At 38.1% G+C, this 17,050-nt stretch overlaps 1 protein-coding gene across 5 annotated transcripts in view; it reads left to right on the top strand.

The window, feature by feature from the left end:
- LOC127413427 (highly divergent homeobox-like) overlaps nt 1-17,050 on the top strand; it is a 107,374-nt gene that overhangs the window by 75,173 nt on the left and 15,151 nt on the right. For all 5 annotated transcript variants that reach the window (XR_007892588.1, XR_007892587.1, XM_051650582.1 and 2 more), the window contains exons 3-5: nt 124-270; nt 6,665-7,732; nt 8,178-8,231. Coding sequence is in view for 3 of the 5 variants with exons in the window: in XM_051650582.1 (XP_051506542.1) it covers nt 124-270; nt 6,665-7,732; nt 8,178-8,231 (1,269 nt within the window). In the remaining 2 variants the exon portion in view is untranslated. The remainder of the gene's footprint in view (nt 1-123; nt 271-6,664; nt 7,733-8,177; nt 8,232-17,050) is intronic.

Genomic DNA, 17,050 nt, shown 5'->3' with positions numbered 1-17,050 from the left:
TGAACCCTGAAGTGTTGTCTTTTTAATATGGTTTACAATGGGATACTCTTGATACAGTGCTCTTGCCACAACCCATAAAATTGTTATGTTACTGTCTTTGAATAATATTGTGTCATTTGACAGATGAACCTGCGATCAGTGTTTACTGCCGAACAACAGAGAATCCTGGAGCACTACTATGAGAATGGTATGACCAATCAGAGCAAAAGCTGCTTCCAGCTCATTCTACAGTGCGCTCAAGAGACCAAACTCGACTTCAGTGTGGTTAGAGTAAGTATTTTATATAATTCTTTGCATTTACTTTTAGCCCATTTGAGTAATTTATGTTTAAAAATGCACTCAGTAATTTTTTCCTCATTAAAAAAGATATGAAGACACGAATTGTAATTTTGCAGTATATGTAGGAAATCATGACCACTCACATTAACAGGAAGACTCCAGTCATATCAGTAACCTTATAAAAGCTGTTTTATTCTACATGGAGAGGGTCTGCAAATGGGGGCTGCCATGTTAGAATCACATGACCTGCCGAATACTGCTCGCATAATCTCAGTAACCGTCCTGTTATTTGAAACTTTCACTCATTAATTAAAGTAATCATGGCTGACTGTGAATCCTAATTTCTACAATGACATCTGGAACTGAAAACTATTGAATTTAAATGATGCTGCATCCAAGACGCTAGATGTCAGTGTAAGTCCAAGATGCCACAAAAGCAAAAGTTACTGAGTGCACCTTTAATAGTGATTGACCAATATGGGTTTTTCAATGGCCACATCTGTTAATGAACTAAGTGGGCACAGTTGTTGGCTAATGTGGATAATATCAAATTGGCCAATTAATCAGCCATCTTCATCACTGTTTGTTAAAGAAGAAGTAATATTGAAATTTTTTCTCATATCCTGGCCTAATATGCAGAGAAAATTATGTAGTATCACACTCGCAATCGTGCTGTTGTACTGAATATCAGCACGACTGCCATTACGTGCTGCCTGAGTCCTACCGCTCAATCACGGCCATGCTGATATTTAGAACAACAGCACACTTGAGAGTGTGATATTGTGTTTATACAGTAGTAGGGTTTTATGATAACATATTTGTGTAGGAGCACTCATCCCCTATGTGAAAAGTTTTGGGGTACAGTCAGAGTTCAGTTTTTTAAAGACTGTTAGGTGTAACTGTTAGTCATGATAACATAAAATGGTGGCCCAAAAAAAAAAAAAAAAAACGGGGCCACTATGTTTGATTTCTCATACCTTACAAATTCATAAAGGCGTTTGCACGATTTTTGCCGTACTTCTATGACTTTTTTAAACAACAAAATGACATCACTCTGACGTCATTGTTAGCAACATCTTACTACAAATAAATAAATAAGTAAATAGTTTGGCCCAAAAAACGGGGCCACAAGGCAAAAGAGAAGCACCTAAGTTTGCTGACATTGAAAACTTAGCTAAATGATGTACATTTGTACCATGTTTTTGCTCACAATGATGACACAGTGATGTGAAATATTTTAAAATGAGGATGAAATCTCCATCTGCTAGGCTGAATTGACTTTTCACCATGCAAAAGTTAAATAAACAATGTAGCATTATCAGAAATGACAATATTACCAATATCACATGAAACATAGGATAATAATGCTTTAGGGGTAAAAAAAAAAAAAAAAAAAAAGTCAATCCATGCACTGCTTTTATGGACCCCTGACAGAAAAGGAAACCCTTTATAACCAGAATTTAGTACTCCCCAAACATCGATATATCCCAAATCAGCACAAATTTCAGCTACCAGTCTAGCTTGCTTGGGAAGGGGAAAACAGCCTGAAGGCAATTTATCTAAAAGCTAAATTAGACAGTTCAGATCACCTTCCACTACAGACTGTGTGCAATCAAGCTCAGCAAACTGCACAAATGCTTTAGATATAAAGACAGGAAGTTGACTTGGAGGCGCATTAACAAATTTATAACGGAAATGTAATCCCCAAAGAGCAGTCCTTTTATCATAACATATTTCCCAGCGAAATATGGGACGAGTATACTACCTGGTGTCAGACGCGCCAATCCTGCGTGCTCGCTCAAGTTTAACTAGCCCATTCTTCGTATCCAGGTGGAGAATTTCAGGGATCTGTTTCTCCATGAATTTGACAAACGCCAGCCCTTTGGTTTTATCTGTAAGTCTGATAATCTTCAAATTACAATGTCGCCCTCTGTTTTCCTGATCATCTAAATGCTTGGTTAGAGAAGCAATCGTTTGTTCCCGGTAGCCGCATTTTTGACAGCTAAGATCCATTAATGCAGTTATTGATATGATGCACCTCTTTGGAACTTCTCCAAGATCAACTCTAATTTAGAGTCAATCATTTTATCAGTGTTAGCCGTCAGAGTTTCCATGACCTTGCTAGTTTCAGGACTTAACTCCGTGCTATCTTGTGAGGCTAGGCCATCTTTGTCATCAATCCTTTCCTCCTCATGGAGAATTGCCCCATCTTTTTTCCTCTGTAGTTTCTCATGCTTTTTGGTGGCATTATCAATAAAGATGAGCTCCAAAAGTTTAACAGTGACATGAAACAGTACTATGATTTGACTCTGGTAAGAGTTGAGCTGTTTTCAATTCTCAATCAGGTTCATTTTTATCAATTTAGCTGGAGCCTTCAACCGAACACTGCTACTGAGTTACCTGCATAACCACGCCCCCATTTACCAATTTTTTTTAAACATTGATGGATAATTCCAAACACTGTCCATCATTTTGACAGATAAAAAAAGAAACAAGAAAAAACATTTTAACAAAGGGCATTAGACTTCACTCTCTCAGATCAAACAGTTGTTTCCTTTTAAAGTCGCATGTTACCGGAAAAGTAAAAAAATCTTGTTAATTGACAGGTAGAACTTTTAGGCCTATCTACTGTCAGGGAGGGTGAGAGAGGACCCAAAAGCAGAGGTAACAGTTCAATCAGACTTATTATTCAACAGAAAAAGTTATCTTTAAACAAAGTCAAGCCCAGGCGAGATTCTCCCCCGAGACGAGGGCAGAGATCGAGGAATCCTCACGTGAAATGGGCACAGATCACAGGCAAAGGCGAAGGCACACAAGAAGGTAAACACACTTCTTCAAAATAAACCGCAGCCAGCTCCAACTGCACAAGAGCACAGGGTTAACACTTCAAACCCAAAGACTATGACAGTCATAAACAGTAGCAAACACGAAAAATGATACGACATCGGACATGACACACGAGGGGATTTAAATAAGAGGAACAAACAAGGGGCAGGTGTTGCTCGCAGCTGAAGGTTGTAATGATCAGCGTTCCCATGGAAACAATCAGGGTTCCCATGGAAACGCTGATTCAGCATGCCAGCAGCACCTGAAATATACAAGGGCAAAACGTAAACATGCTTTGACAAAACAGACAAGGGACGATGATGCCATGTTCCTCAACAGGCGAAACAGGCAACTTGTGCACTGTGATAACCCACTGCTGGACCCGTGTGCTCACACAAAAGGGGTATGACACAAAACACTAAGGCAGGCCGATACTGCCACGATCCCGTCAGGCAGAAACCCAACCTGACAAGGTGACCAGCCATGACAATCTACTGTAAAGGGCTACACCCCTGAATGTAGCTCTAGTACTTATGAAATGAAAACAAGGAAGATGGATAAAAACAGACCATGATAGAAATTTTACAACTTAGTCCGTCAGAGTGACGGATAAAGATTTTTTTCTTGAGCAACCTCTGCTTATAGGCAGTACAAAACAACATCGGCCCTATATGATCACCTTAATAATAACTCATAAACAAAAATATATTGATAGCACTTTATACTTCATAAGCCATTAACAAACTAATTATTCTTAACAGATTAGTAGTTCACTCAAATTAACATTTTAAAATATATGAAATATAAATTAATCAAACTTTCATGAGATTTACCAATGTCAAGATGGAGAAAAGAAAAAGAGAGCACTCTCAGACGTGAGAGTGAGAAAACTGCACTTTTAATGCAAAAATATTGAAGGTGTGGTCACATTTACCTTTGCATGGCGAAATTCCGTGGGCAAAATAGTAATTTCAATGGGAGTCCGCATGATCATGAATTTCGTGCAGAATTGTTTGCAGAATTTTAGTGTGGAAAGGTAAATGTGACCGCCCCTTAACATGCTACTTTTAAAATTACTTTTAAAAGAACAATATTTTGAAAATGAGGCTAGATGCATAATGGAGTTCTTATTCTGATGGTACTTGTCAGTTCATAAGTTTGGATGTCATTTGCACCGGTGCACCCAAATAATTATCCAAGTTATTTTTACTCACAAATGTGAGTGAAACACTTGCACTGCAGTGCCCAGAGCAGTCGATGACAAACATTCACTTTTATTAAATAATATCCATTAACAGGTCAAAGTTCTTGCATTAAATGATAATAAAATGTGTTTAGCAAACGTTTGGCAGAGACAGGTGTTCAAAACACGGTTAATTACACTCTGTTTTGATTATCGTAACGATAGCATTGCAGCGTCGTATCAGTTTGGTTGCTATGAGACATCTCTGACAGTCAATGTACCCCTCAAAATCACAACTTAATCAATCTCAAAAATAAGCTCCCTCTTTTTCACACTAGTTGTCAGGAAATTGTCACTTAATTTCAAATTAAGTGAAAAGTCACATCATGCATGATCACCATCGATCATTTTTTCATAATTGATCATTGCTGCCACGTCTGAGTACTCAACTACTCGTGCCCATCCCTACTCTCTAGCGCTATCAAACATTGGTTTCAAACACCCCAACCCTGTTCCTGGAGGCCCCCCCAACACTGCACATTTTGTATATTTCCCTTATCTGACACACCCAATTCAGGTCTTGGAGTTTTCACTAACGAGCCTATGAGTTGAATCAGGTGTGTTTGATTAGGATGATAACCAAAATATGTAGTGTTTGGGGGCCTCCAGGAACAGGGTTGGGAACCACTGGCTTAACCAAATGTATGTTTGGGGAGGGAATATTTATCTGAATAATGGCACACATGGGGAGTGTTCTGGAAACCTGTTTTTTTGTTTTGTTTTGTTTTGTTTTTTTGTAATGAAAAAATTAATCATTGCATTATTACACACACACAAAAAAACTTTCAATCACTTTTGGAAGTGACAGTTCATTCAAAAAAGACTAATTGTAATTTATCATGTATGTTATCATTTTGTTCCCTCAAATGGAAAAATAAGAAGGATTTGATGTTACGCAGCTGGAAGATTTCAGCGACAGCGACAAATATTTCATATAACCTTTTACTTTTCACACTTGTTGGGTTGCACAGTATGCCTGAAGAACAGGCTCCTTTCAACCCTTTACTGAGCCAATATTGCTATGATAAACTGTTTCACAAATGAAAAAAAAAAGGATCAAAAATGCTCTTTGTGTGAGTAAATATAATTTTCCATGATGATCACTAATTTTAAACATCTCTTTTAACATGTTTCATAGGAAATTCTTGTACATTGGTTTTTTGTTTTTGTTTTTAAAATTCCGTTTGGTGATGCTAGTGCCACAGAAATTATTAATTTCCCTTTAATCTGAATGGAACAAGAACATTTTGCTATATTTTCAGTTGATGCTCTATGGTTTGGATTGGGAACAGAGAACTGGTTCTTATTCAAAACTTTTTCCATTTAAAAAAAAAAAAATACCAGAACCAAATGGTTTCATTACATGTTTTTCATTGTCCCGTTAGCGGTTCTTGAATGTGCATTCTTAAGCCCATGCGTATGTGACACCATGCTAAAATACTCTGAACAATGATTACTGCACTATTACTGCAACATCGCTATTGAATCAGCAGCACAAAATGTACAGCATGACCAGTGTAGTCCTATTCCCAAACAATTGACTCTTAAGAGTCGATTATTTTGAATCTACAGCTCAAAACATACAACTCTAGCTCTTGGACAAATTACTCTAATCAGCGGTTCTTTTGAGTGAATGAAAAATGTACTGAGCTGCAAGTCATTCATTTTGTCATGTCCGTCTGAAAATGACCCAAGAATTGTTTGTGTTTGTGTACTTAAGGCTTGTGAAACTAGTCAAGTAATTTTTAGTTGTATAGCGCTTTTCACAACACACATCGTTTCAAAGCAGCGTTACAGAAAATCATGCTTTAACAGAAAATGAAACTGTAATATCTATAAAGTCATCATTGTGTAAAAACTAACTAAACTGTAAACGCTGGATGGTTGTTGATATGATGATGTGTAGTTAAATATACACATTAATTTATTTGTAATAAGTGGTATTTTATAAAAAAAAAAAATATTAATTGATAAAATACTGCAAGTCTGTGTAAACACCTTTTGTAAGAATCTGTTCTGTTAAAATATAAAATTATCTTAGCATTTAGTAACAGGCTGCTGAGGACAGTAAATCCAATTGTATTTCTTGTTTACAAATATTTATTTCTCAAAAGTACAAAAAATAAATAAATAAAGGGTTAATGAATACAAATCGTAACCAGAATCATTATATTCATTATAATTCCCGTCAGTATATATGGTTTTCAATAATTACATATGTAAATATGAGTTTGGGAGATTGTTTTAAAGTGGACGATTTGCACTTTCTCAAAGCTGGCCTGATGGTTGTGCATTTCCCTACTTTTGTCTTTTCAGACATGGGTAGGAAACAAGAGACGGAAGCTGGCATCTAAAGCAGATCATAACGGAGTCACTGCTCAAGGTTTGTCCAACCACCATGCTCTGTCTGCAGCTGCTGGCACACATGTTGCAGGATCTATGCTAACAGCAGAGATGGCGGCTGCACGGAGCGTTCAACGTGGCCCCTCTGTGACACACCTCCTCCCTCCACAGGTATCGTGCTCCTCCTCTTCCTCTTCGCCATCATCTTCCTCGCTGCTCAGCAGTAGAAGTGGTCCCCATGGCAGAAGCGACGTCCTTTTGACGGGCGTTTACTCTATGATGCGGAACGCGAACCGTTTAGATCATTCCGCTCACAACAGGATGAAATCGTTTCCCTTACACACTGAAATTGAGCTGCTCACTCACACGGACCCTGCAGCTCATCACACCACCATTGCAGCCATGCAACGCAAAGCCCCTGTAATTCCCACCAGCAGCGCACTCAAATGCAGCCAGATACCCTTCGCTCCTAGAGACTCTGTTGGAATCTCGCCCAGTTGGGCCAACCAACCTCAGACATGGCCACATACCTCACTGCAAAAAAACACAGCTGCTCATCGCAGTCCTCAAAGAACTACTGCAGACAACAGTGCTCAGATACAGCACGTTTTGTCTCTGGCGGCATTAGGGGATGTGTCAACACGGCCGCTCTCGGGAACCAGTCACCACAGACAGATGAGTAAAAAGCATGTTGATGTGTCACAGATCTTCTCGATTGCCATGGAAACAGGCAACGCTGATGATGAGTACTCGAGAGAGGAGGAGTTGGCAAATATGGGCGCACAGTTGCAGTGCAGTAAAGGCAATATTAGCTCAGCGGACAGTAGGCGGAGCTCCAGTGTAGGTGCGTCTTCCTTAATTGACAGTGTGGGATTAATGGTGAGGAGCCAATCAGCTGCTGCGGTTAATGCATCAAACTCTGTTCTCTTTGGAGATAAAGGATGTCAAACCAACAGCTCATTACTGATCGGTACATCCTCCCATGGCAGCTTTCCACTGCGACTAATCGCACAGACATCTTCCAGATTTCACAGTTTCAAGGTTTGCCAAAAAGCTATGCTGGTTTGTTATTACATATGTAAAACTACTTAATATTGCACAGTTATTACTTTTAACATGTTGTTTAAACAACATATATTTCCATAGAAAGGTGTTAAATTGACATGAAAATTTTACAGTGCAGAAATGCAAAATAATGTATCATTTGCAATATAAAATATCAAAATTGAATATAAAATTTTTATGAAATATTAATTATGTTTTTTTCTTTTGATTTTGCATAAAAAATCAAAAATGACATGATCTCGAAAGGTTGACTGTTGTTCAGCTCTTTTATTATAATGCTTGGACAGGGACATTTATAGTTCAATGAAAATGAATTTGACGTGAGGTTTCACTGGTCAGAGCTTCCTGTGATTGGTCAGAGGACGTGCTTTGCTGAATACCTGGAGGATCACAAGAGTTTTACCTGTTTGTTTTTCACTAGGTAACCAGTAATGTGTCAGTGCCCTGGCTTCATAGCAACTCCCGGAAAAGAACGGTGAGTGTCCCAAATATGCTACAATGTCCACTAAATCAGTGATTCCCAAACCTCTCCTGGAAGTCCCTCAACAGTACACATTTTGTATTTCTCCTTCATTTGACAGAGCCCTAGTGTCCAACTCGACTTCCCTGTCTGCAAAAAGCAGTATGTCAGATGAGTAGAATATCTGAATCCTCAGTATTCATGAAACCGTAGGAAATGGACACTTTACTAGCTGTCAATCTGTCGAGATTTAAAAAGTTGAATAATAATTTAAAAATGACAAAGAACTGCGAACTGGTCTATAGGTACAGAGGAAAGTTATTTCTCAAGGTTAAATTGAACTTTATTTAATTACTATTGAGTAAATTATTTTCAAGGTTGGTTTTAGTACATCATACCAGTCACCAGTGTTGGGTAAGGTACACAAAAACGGTAATCCAATATCCAATCCAATACCAGATTACACAACTTTCATGGGAAAAAGAATTTTAAATGTAGTGTTGCAATACTTTTGATAGAAAAGTAATTAGATTACAGTAATTTATTTGTTTTTTTTTTTACTCCAGTAACTAAATTACTTTTTAATCAGATTACACCCAACACTGCTGGTTTAACGGGAATCTAGTATGTCCAGGAATGTATTTATAATACACACCTGTATACCTAAAGTACAAACTTTATTAACGGTTGAAGTTCTTCATCAAATGCAGTACATACTCTCACAGTTCTGGAATTTTGACGCAGCTATCCGTTTCAGCTCATGGAATCTCTAGCCCTTTTAACATTCAGCCTAGAAGCCAAGGGAAAAACCGTTTTATTCAAAATTTTATTAATTAATAGACATATAAATAACAAACTTTGTATGTTGATGTTTTTTCTAGAATATATAAAACTCTACCATACGGTTGAGATCTCTGTTTATGATAAATTTAGCTTTAAATAGGCATTACTATTTCTTGGTCTTTCTATGTATAATCACATTTAGCAGGCTCCCCATAAAATGAAATCAACCTCAAAGGGTCTTTTCAATTGTTACATATACCTCTAGATACTGGTATACAGTGCATTCAGAAAGTATTCAGACCCCTTTATTTTATTCCCATTTAGTTATGTTACAGCCTTATGCTAAAATGCTTGAAATGATTGTTTTTTTCACATCAATCTACACTCCATACTCCATAATGACAATCTAAAAACATATTTTTGATAACTTTGCAAATGTATTAAAAAGATAAAACTGAATTATCACATTGAAATAATTATTCAGACCCTTTGCTATGACCTTTGTTATGAAATTTAGCTCAGGTGCATCCCATTTCTCTGGATCATCTTTGAGATGTTTCTACACTTTGATTGGAGTCCACCTGTGGCCAATTCAATTGATTGGACATGATTTGGAAAGGCATACACCTGTCTATATAAGGTCTCACAGCTGAAAACCAAGCCATGAGGTCAAAGGAACTGCCTGCAGAGCTCAGAGACAGGATTGTGTCATGGCACAGATCTGGGGAAGGCTACAAAAATGCATTGAAGGTTCCCAAGGGCACAGTGGCCTCCATAATTCTTAAATGGAAGAAGTCTTGAACAACAAGGACTGTTCCTAGAGCTGGCTGCCCAGCCAAACTGAGCAATCGGCGAGAGAATGTCCTTGGTAAGAGAGGTGACCAAGAACCCGATGGTCACTCTTGCTGAGCTCCAGAGATCATGTGTGGAGATGGGAAAAACTTGCAGAAGGACAACCATCACTGCACTGATCTGGGCTTTATGGCAGAGTTGCCAGACGGAAACCTCTCCTCAGTGCAAAACACATAAAAAAGCACTTAAAGGATTCTCAGACTGTGAGAAACAAGATTCTCTGGTCTGATGAAATGAAGATTAAACAGTTTGGCCTTAATTCCAAGCATCATGTCTGGAGGAAACAAGGCACTGCTCATCACCTGTGCAATACCATCCCAACGGTGAAGCATGGTGGTGGCACATGCTGTGGGGGTGTTTTTCAGCAGCAGGGATTGGGGGACTGGTGAGGGTTGAAGGACGGCTGAATGCAGCAAAATACAGAGATATCCTTAATGAAAACCTGGTCCATAGTGCTCAGGACCTCAGACTGGGCCGAAGGTTCACCTTCCAATAGGACAATGACCCTAAGCACACAGCCAAGACAATGCAAGAGTGGCTTAGGGACAACTCTGTGAATGTCCTTGAGTGGTCCAGCAGAAGCCCGGACTTGAACCCAATCGAACATCTCTGAAGAGACCTGAAAATGGCTGTCCACCGATGGTCCCCATCCAACCTGACAGAGCTTGAGAGAATATGCAGAGAAGAATGGCAGAAAATCCCCAAATCCAGGTGTGCAAAGCTTGTCGCATCATATCCAATAAGACTTGAGGTTGTAATCGCTGCCAAAGGTGCTTCAACTAAGTACTGAGCAGGGGTGGAAAGAGTACTGAAAAATAATACTCAAGTAAAAGTACTGTTATTCTTAAAAAATGTAGTTTGAGTAGAGTAAACGTACCTGTACTAAAAACAACTCAAGAAAGAGTAAAAGAGTTGCTCATTTAAAAGTTCTCATGAGTAGTGAGTATTGAGTACTGAGTTGCGAAATCTATGCCCCTTTAAAATAAAAACTCAATGCTGCAATATAAAAATGTAGCACACATACCATAATTTACATTCCCTTCTATGGCTGTTTGCCAGAAAAAAAAAAAAAAGAAAAAAAAAGTATTTTGAAGGTGTTTGTTATTGACAAGTTTTAAAATACATCACTTATCTATTATACTGTAAACACTATATGAATCTGATTTTAAAAAATAAATAAAAGGGTGACATGATTACAGAAATGAAAAGATGAAAGTTATTTTCAATATCATAATGTATGAAACAATTACATTAAAATCAGTTTATGTATAGGGTCAAAATTTTCCTCAATGCCGACTGAGAAAGTTATTATTGCGCATAAAATTTTTTCAAAACAATGCAAGGAATGCAAAAAAAAAAAGAAACACTAAAAAAGCAGGGTCACTTGGCGCGTCATGTCCCGCACAATAGAGGCGGTAGAGCAATTGTTTGGTACAGGGGCCACATTGGGCTTTAAAGGAATAATTCATACAAAAATTAAAATTCTCTCATCATTTAGTCACCTTTATGCCATCCTGGATGTGTATGACTTTCTTCAGCAGAACACAAATTAAGATTTTTAGGAGAATATCTCAGCTCTTTTGGTCCATACAATTCAAGTGAATGGGTGCCAAAATATTGAAGCTCCAAAAAAATCACATAAGTCAGCATAAAAGTAGCCTAATCCATGTGACTCCAGTGGTTAAATCCATGTCTTCAGAAGAGATATGATAGGTTGGGTGAGAAACAGATCAATATTTAAGTCCATTTTTACTATAAATTCTCCTCCCTGCTCAGTCAATCTCCACTTTAACTTTCACTTTCTTTTGTTTTTGGTGATTCACATTCTTCATGAATATCGCCATCTACTGGGCAGGGAGATGAACTTCTAGCAAAAATGACTTCAATATTGATCTTTTACTCACCCACACCTCTCATATCACTTCTGAATTCATGGATTTAACTACTGGAGTCAAGTGGATTATTTTTGTGCTGCATTTATGTGCTTTTTGGAGCATCAAAATTTTGGCATCCATTCACTTTTATTGTATGGACCTACAGAGCTGAAATATTCTTCTGAAAATCTTAATTTGTGTTCTGAAGAAAGAGAGTCATACACATCTGAGATGGCATAAGGGTGAGTAAATGATGAGAGAATTTTCATTTTTGAGTGAACTATTTCTTTAAGTAGCACATGGGGGGCCACATTGTCCTCCTTTTGAGATACAATGTTCCACACTGATTTAGTTCTTGTATCTTTTAAGCCCAGAAATAGTTGTGTTCTAATTCTAATGTATGATGCACAATATTCTGAAGTTTGTGACTGGTGGAATGTTCTGCCTGAAGTATTGCTCTACAAAGGTTGATACTTTTCTATCAGGCATAAGAAAAAACTTGATAAAGTCTAAGCATAATTATAAATTATTTTATCATCTCTACTTTCCTGGTAATTTATTATACATATTAACACAATCTCTACATCAGGGTTGGTATTATTAAAAAAAAAACTAACAATATTATTAAAAAATATTATTATTAAAAATGTCACTGTTTTATTCTATTACATTAATATTTTTAAAGTTATTCAGCCAAAAGTAGTGAGTGGTTTTCTTGTTTCCTTGTTATTGTTGTTTGATTAATAGCCTTTATATGACATAGCCTACTAGACAGTGCTCTATTCGGTTACATGTACACTTCAAGTCCAACATTTTGATGCAAATACGCTTTTTGTCCCACTGTTTATGTTCACTTTAGACCAAACCGACTGTGTTTACATTAATATCTCACCAAGACAGGCATTGGCGGAATTATGAAGTGTATTTGACCATTTAGGCATGTACCCGCATTAGCGCTCTCAGAACACACGCGCATGTAAAGCGTACAAACATAAGCCACCTGTCAATCAAACACCACGCAGCTACAGACGTCAGGAAATAAAAAGTCAATCTTTTATATTTTATCTAGATCAACCAACCAGTGGTTGTCTTGCTATCGCGATCGATGAAATGAACACCCCTGGTCTAGATGTAGAACTACTCAAAAGTTTATCATCGATCTCTTTTTTTTTTTTTTTTTTTTCAGATAAACATCAAGATTGTTTTATCGCCCAGCCCTATTGATAACATTGCCTTAATCTCTCACATCAACCCAATAATCTCAGTGATAGATAGCTAATTTACAGGCTACGTTATAGACAAACAGAATCTAGTAAGCAGAAATATGAAATTTACCTCGATATGTTTCTTCAAATTAGAGGCAGGATTTCTGGCTTGAGCAAGTTAAACTCACATGACACAGTCAAGCAATTGGCCTTTTTCACTGTGAAAAGCCCTGTCAGGGGCGGCCATGATGTTCAGGTGTTTGAACTGTGTTTGAGGCATCCTCCACATCCATAACAGTTGGCGCCAGATCTACAGCTGCCATTCAAGTTTTTTACATGTGATTTGATTTGATGGGAGTCACAAGACTAGCCAATCATGTTGATAGATAAAAATAAAATCAGGACAGGGAAGTAGGGAACACAGATGGTGGGAAAATAGCACATTAAAAGTACAGTTACAGCACTTAAAATGTACTCAAGTAAAAGTATACAATTTTAAAACTACTTAAAAAGTACAATTCCTGGGAAAAACTACTTAATTACAGTAACATATTTGTAATTCTTTACTTTATCCCCCTGGAACTGAGTTAAGGGTCTGAATACTTATGTCAGTGTGATATTTCAGTTTTTTCTTTTTAATAAATTTGCAAAGTTATCAAAAATCAGGTTTTTCCTTTGTCATTATGGGGTATGGAGTGTAGATTGATGTGGAAAAAATAATAATTTAAAGCATTTTAGCATAAGGCTCATTAATTAATTAATTCATAACTAAATGTGAAAAATATGAAGGGGTCTGAATACTTTCTGAATGTACTGTATGGCGGTCCAAATAACATCCAAAAAATCACAAAATCAGATGTGCATGCAGCTCACAATTATAACAACTCACATTTCAAGTCATTCATCAGTTTTTTCATGAACAGTGTTTTTAAACAGTTAACATGCTATTCTTTATTTTAATAACTTTTTTAATTCAACTGTTTTCATTAATTCCTTCTATGCCAAACATGCCTGTGACGAGGAGGAGGGTAGAATCAGGTTAATCAGCTGAAAAGAGGGATAAATGCAGCCGGATGCGGCAGTTCGGGAGAGAGAGCCACACGCAGCTGCCGTGTGTGCGTTTGTGTTTTGTGTCTTTTTGTTTAAGTTTACATTATATATTACTTTGACTGTTCAGCCAGTTCCCGCCTCCTCTTTGCCTATTTTAAACCCATGTTACCTTGGTCCCGAAACCCGGGAAGGAGGAGGGATGCGCTGTCATGGAGTCCTCGCCACTGCTGTCCGCCCAAAGTAGCAGCCGCGGCTATCCGCCGGGGGATGGAGGAGTCGCTGCCAGCTGCCTGGATGCGGAGGAACGGCCGCCACCCGCGAGGGGAGGAGGGACTCGCTGCCAGCCACCTGGAGCAGAGGAGCAGCTGCCAGGGGCAGAGGGGCTCGCTACCGGCCGCCAGAACGCAGAGTTGCATTCCACAGGGCTCCAGACTGCGACTAAAATGGTCACAAATGCGACCAAAAATAATTTATTGTAACTATAATTTAAAATCTAGTCACCATTGGTGTCAGTCGGGTTGTGTGCGTTCATATGCGGTTTCATCAGATATCATCTTGTGAGTTATTGAATACATCTTTAGAGCACGCAGCAGTGTGTCTCGTGCTGCTTTTCACCCATTCTGTTTCTGACGAACTCGCTGCACCACACGCAACAACAAACCCAGCATGATAGAGTCGTGACCAAATGACTCTTTTGAACCGGATCTTTTTCATAATCACCTGAAAAGAACTGAGGGTTTGAACTCAGGAGCTCAGGTTAGCAGTTTGAATCAGACTCACTTTCTCAGCGAATCAGCCTTCAATGAGCTCACAACTGGGAGCGCAGACATATCAAAATAAGAGTCCCATGTGTATTTCGGGCTTCTTTATAATTAAAAGTCTCGTATTGTGTACCACTTTTTTTCTTCTGGTAATTATTGTTTGGGATTGGAGTAGCACAATAAACTGCATCTGGGATTTCATTCAATTTGCACTCTTGTAGTCTCTGTGTCTGGGCCATCTGGTAACAATAAAAGACTAAGGCAATATTGTAAAACAATTTATATACTGTATGTGTATGTAAATATGTGTGTATATATATATATATATATATATATATACAGGGTTGGGGAGTAACAGAATACATGTAACGGGATTATGTATTTAAAATACAAAATATAAGTAACTATTCCACTACAGTTACAATTTATATCTTTGGTAATTAGAATACAGTTACTTTCAAATAGTATTTTGATTACTGAAGAGATTACTTTTATTGTCAATTATTTCATTTAATATTTAGTCCTTTCAGATGGAAAACATTTATACATATAAATGATGCGATCCAAAGTGCATTTGAACAGCGGTGAAACACTTTCTTATGATGTGTTACATTCATACGAGCAGACAGAGAAGTAAGTTTGAAGTAAGTTTGGAGCAGAAGAAATAGAAATAAACCTTGTGTAAATTGTCAGCTTTACGCTAAGCTAAAAGGCTATTTCTAGCCATTTTACATGCAAATGTTACCAGGCACGACCATATTTTTTTATCAAGAAAATTCACGTTGGATCATAATTTCTTTTTTCTAGTAAGACCTTTGATATTAGGGCACAAATCGTATTCTTGATAATAATTTTTGTATTGTTTTCCTGTAAAATATCTAAAAATCCTTACAACAAGATCAATTTGATTTATCTTGTTTTAGAAACAACACTGCATAAGATATTTAGGTTTTTCAGAGAATGTATTTTTAATGTGCATTTTGTCTTACTGTACTGGCAGAGTTTTTATAGTCAAAACAAGTGAAAAAATCTACCAGTGCTGAAGAAGTAATCCAAAGTATTTAGAACATGTTACTGACCTTGAGTAATCTAACAGAATCCAATTTACATTTAACAGCATGTATTCTGTAATCTGTAGTGGAATACATTTCAAAAGTAACCCTCCCAACCCTGTATGTGTATGTATATATGTATATGTATATGTATATATATATATATATATATATATATATATATATGTATGTATACAGATCAAGCTTTTGATGCTTAGGACAATTGAGGGACTTGTTCACAACTATTACACATGGTGCAAACATTCACTGATGCTCAAAAAGACAACACACTACTATATGCATGCTATATTTTATGAATTATCTGTAGTGTATATTGTGAAGAGCAGTATTAAATAAAATATTTTATTTTATATTTGTATAAATTATGAAAGGGGTGTGAACATTTATGAGACAATAGGGAATGCAAACTTATCTTCTCAACTATATACTGTAGCTGTACTGTTTATTAAACCTCTGATTAATGGGTTATCAGCTGTCTTCCTTTTCTTCTGCTTTCTATCTTGTTTCGGAACAGCAATCGAGCAATTCTGTGATCTTGCAAATGAAAACAGCCATTTGGCTCCTTAATGTATCAGTTTAGGAGCCAATGGCTCTTAGTCTGGAGCCCTGTTCCATCCACCAGGGCTCGGAGGACTTGCTCCTGTCCGCCCAGGGAGGAGCGGCTGTCATCCGCCAGGTTGGAGGAGTGGTTGAGGACCAGGAGATGGCGTGTCTGGGAACCGGCGAGCAAATTATTATTATTAATTTTTTTAAGCATCAAAGTAATATTTTAATGAAAATTTTAACAAAAAGACACAAAACACACACACGGCAGCTGCAGGTGGCTCTCTCTCTCCCGAACTGCCACAACTGGCTCTGCTTTATCTCTCTCCTCGGCTGAGTAGCCTGACTGGGGGCCGGCCGTGCGCACTCACGGCCCGGTCCCACCCTCCTCCTCGTCACACTCCTCCCTCCTTTGCCTCAGGCCGGGAAACCCCCGGCAAGACGTACACCCCCTCGTCTATGGCGTTGCCCTTCCACCTTTTGGGACCTGGGAGGGAAACAAGGGGAGGGAAAAGGGGAGAGGGAAAGAGCGAGGCGGAGCAACAGTGAGAGAGCGGAAAAATAAATTGCTCGCCGGTTCCCAGACACGCCGTCGCCTGGTCCTCGACTACTCCTCCACCCTCTGGCGGATGACAGCCGCTCCTCCCCGGGCGGATAGCAGCAAGTCCTCTGACCCCTGGCGGATGGAACACC

The sequence above is a fragment of the Myxocyprinus asiaticus genome, chromosome 22, assembly GCF_019703515.2.
Source record: "Myxocyprinus asiaticus isolate MX2 ecotype Aquarium Trade chromosome 22, UBuf_Myxa_2, whole genome shotgun sequence".
NCBI lineage: Eukaryota > Metazoa > Chordata > Actinopteri > Cypriniformes > Catostomidae > Myxocyprinus > Myxocyprinus asiaticus.
Note: the sequence above shows the minus strand (reverse complement) of the source record. Positions and strands in the feature narration are given on the sequence as shown.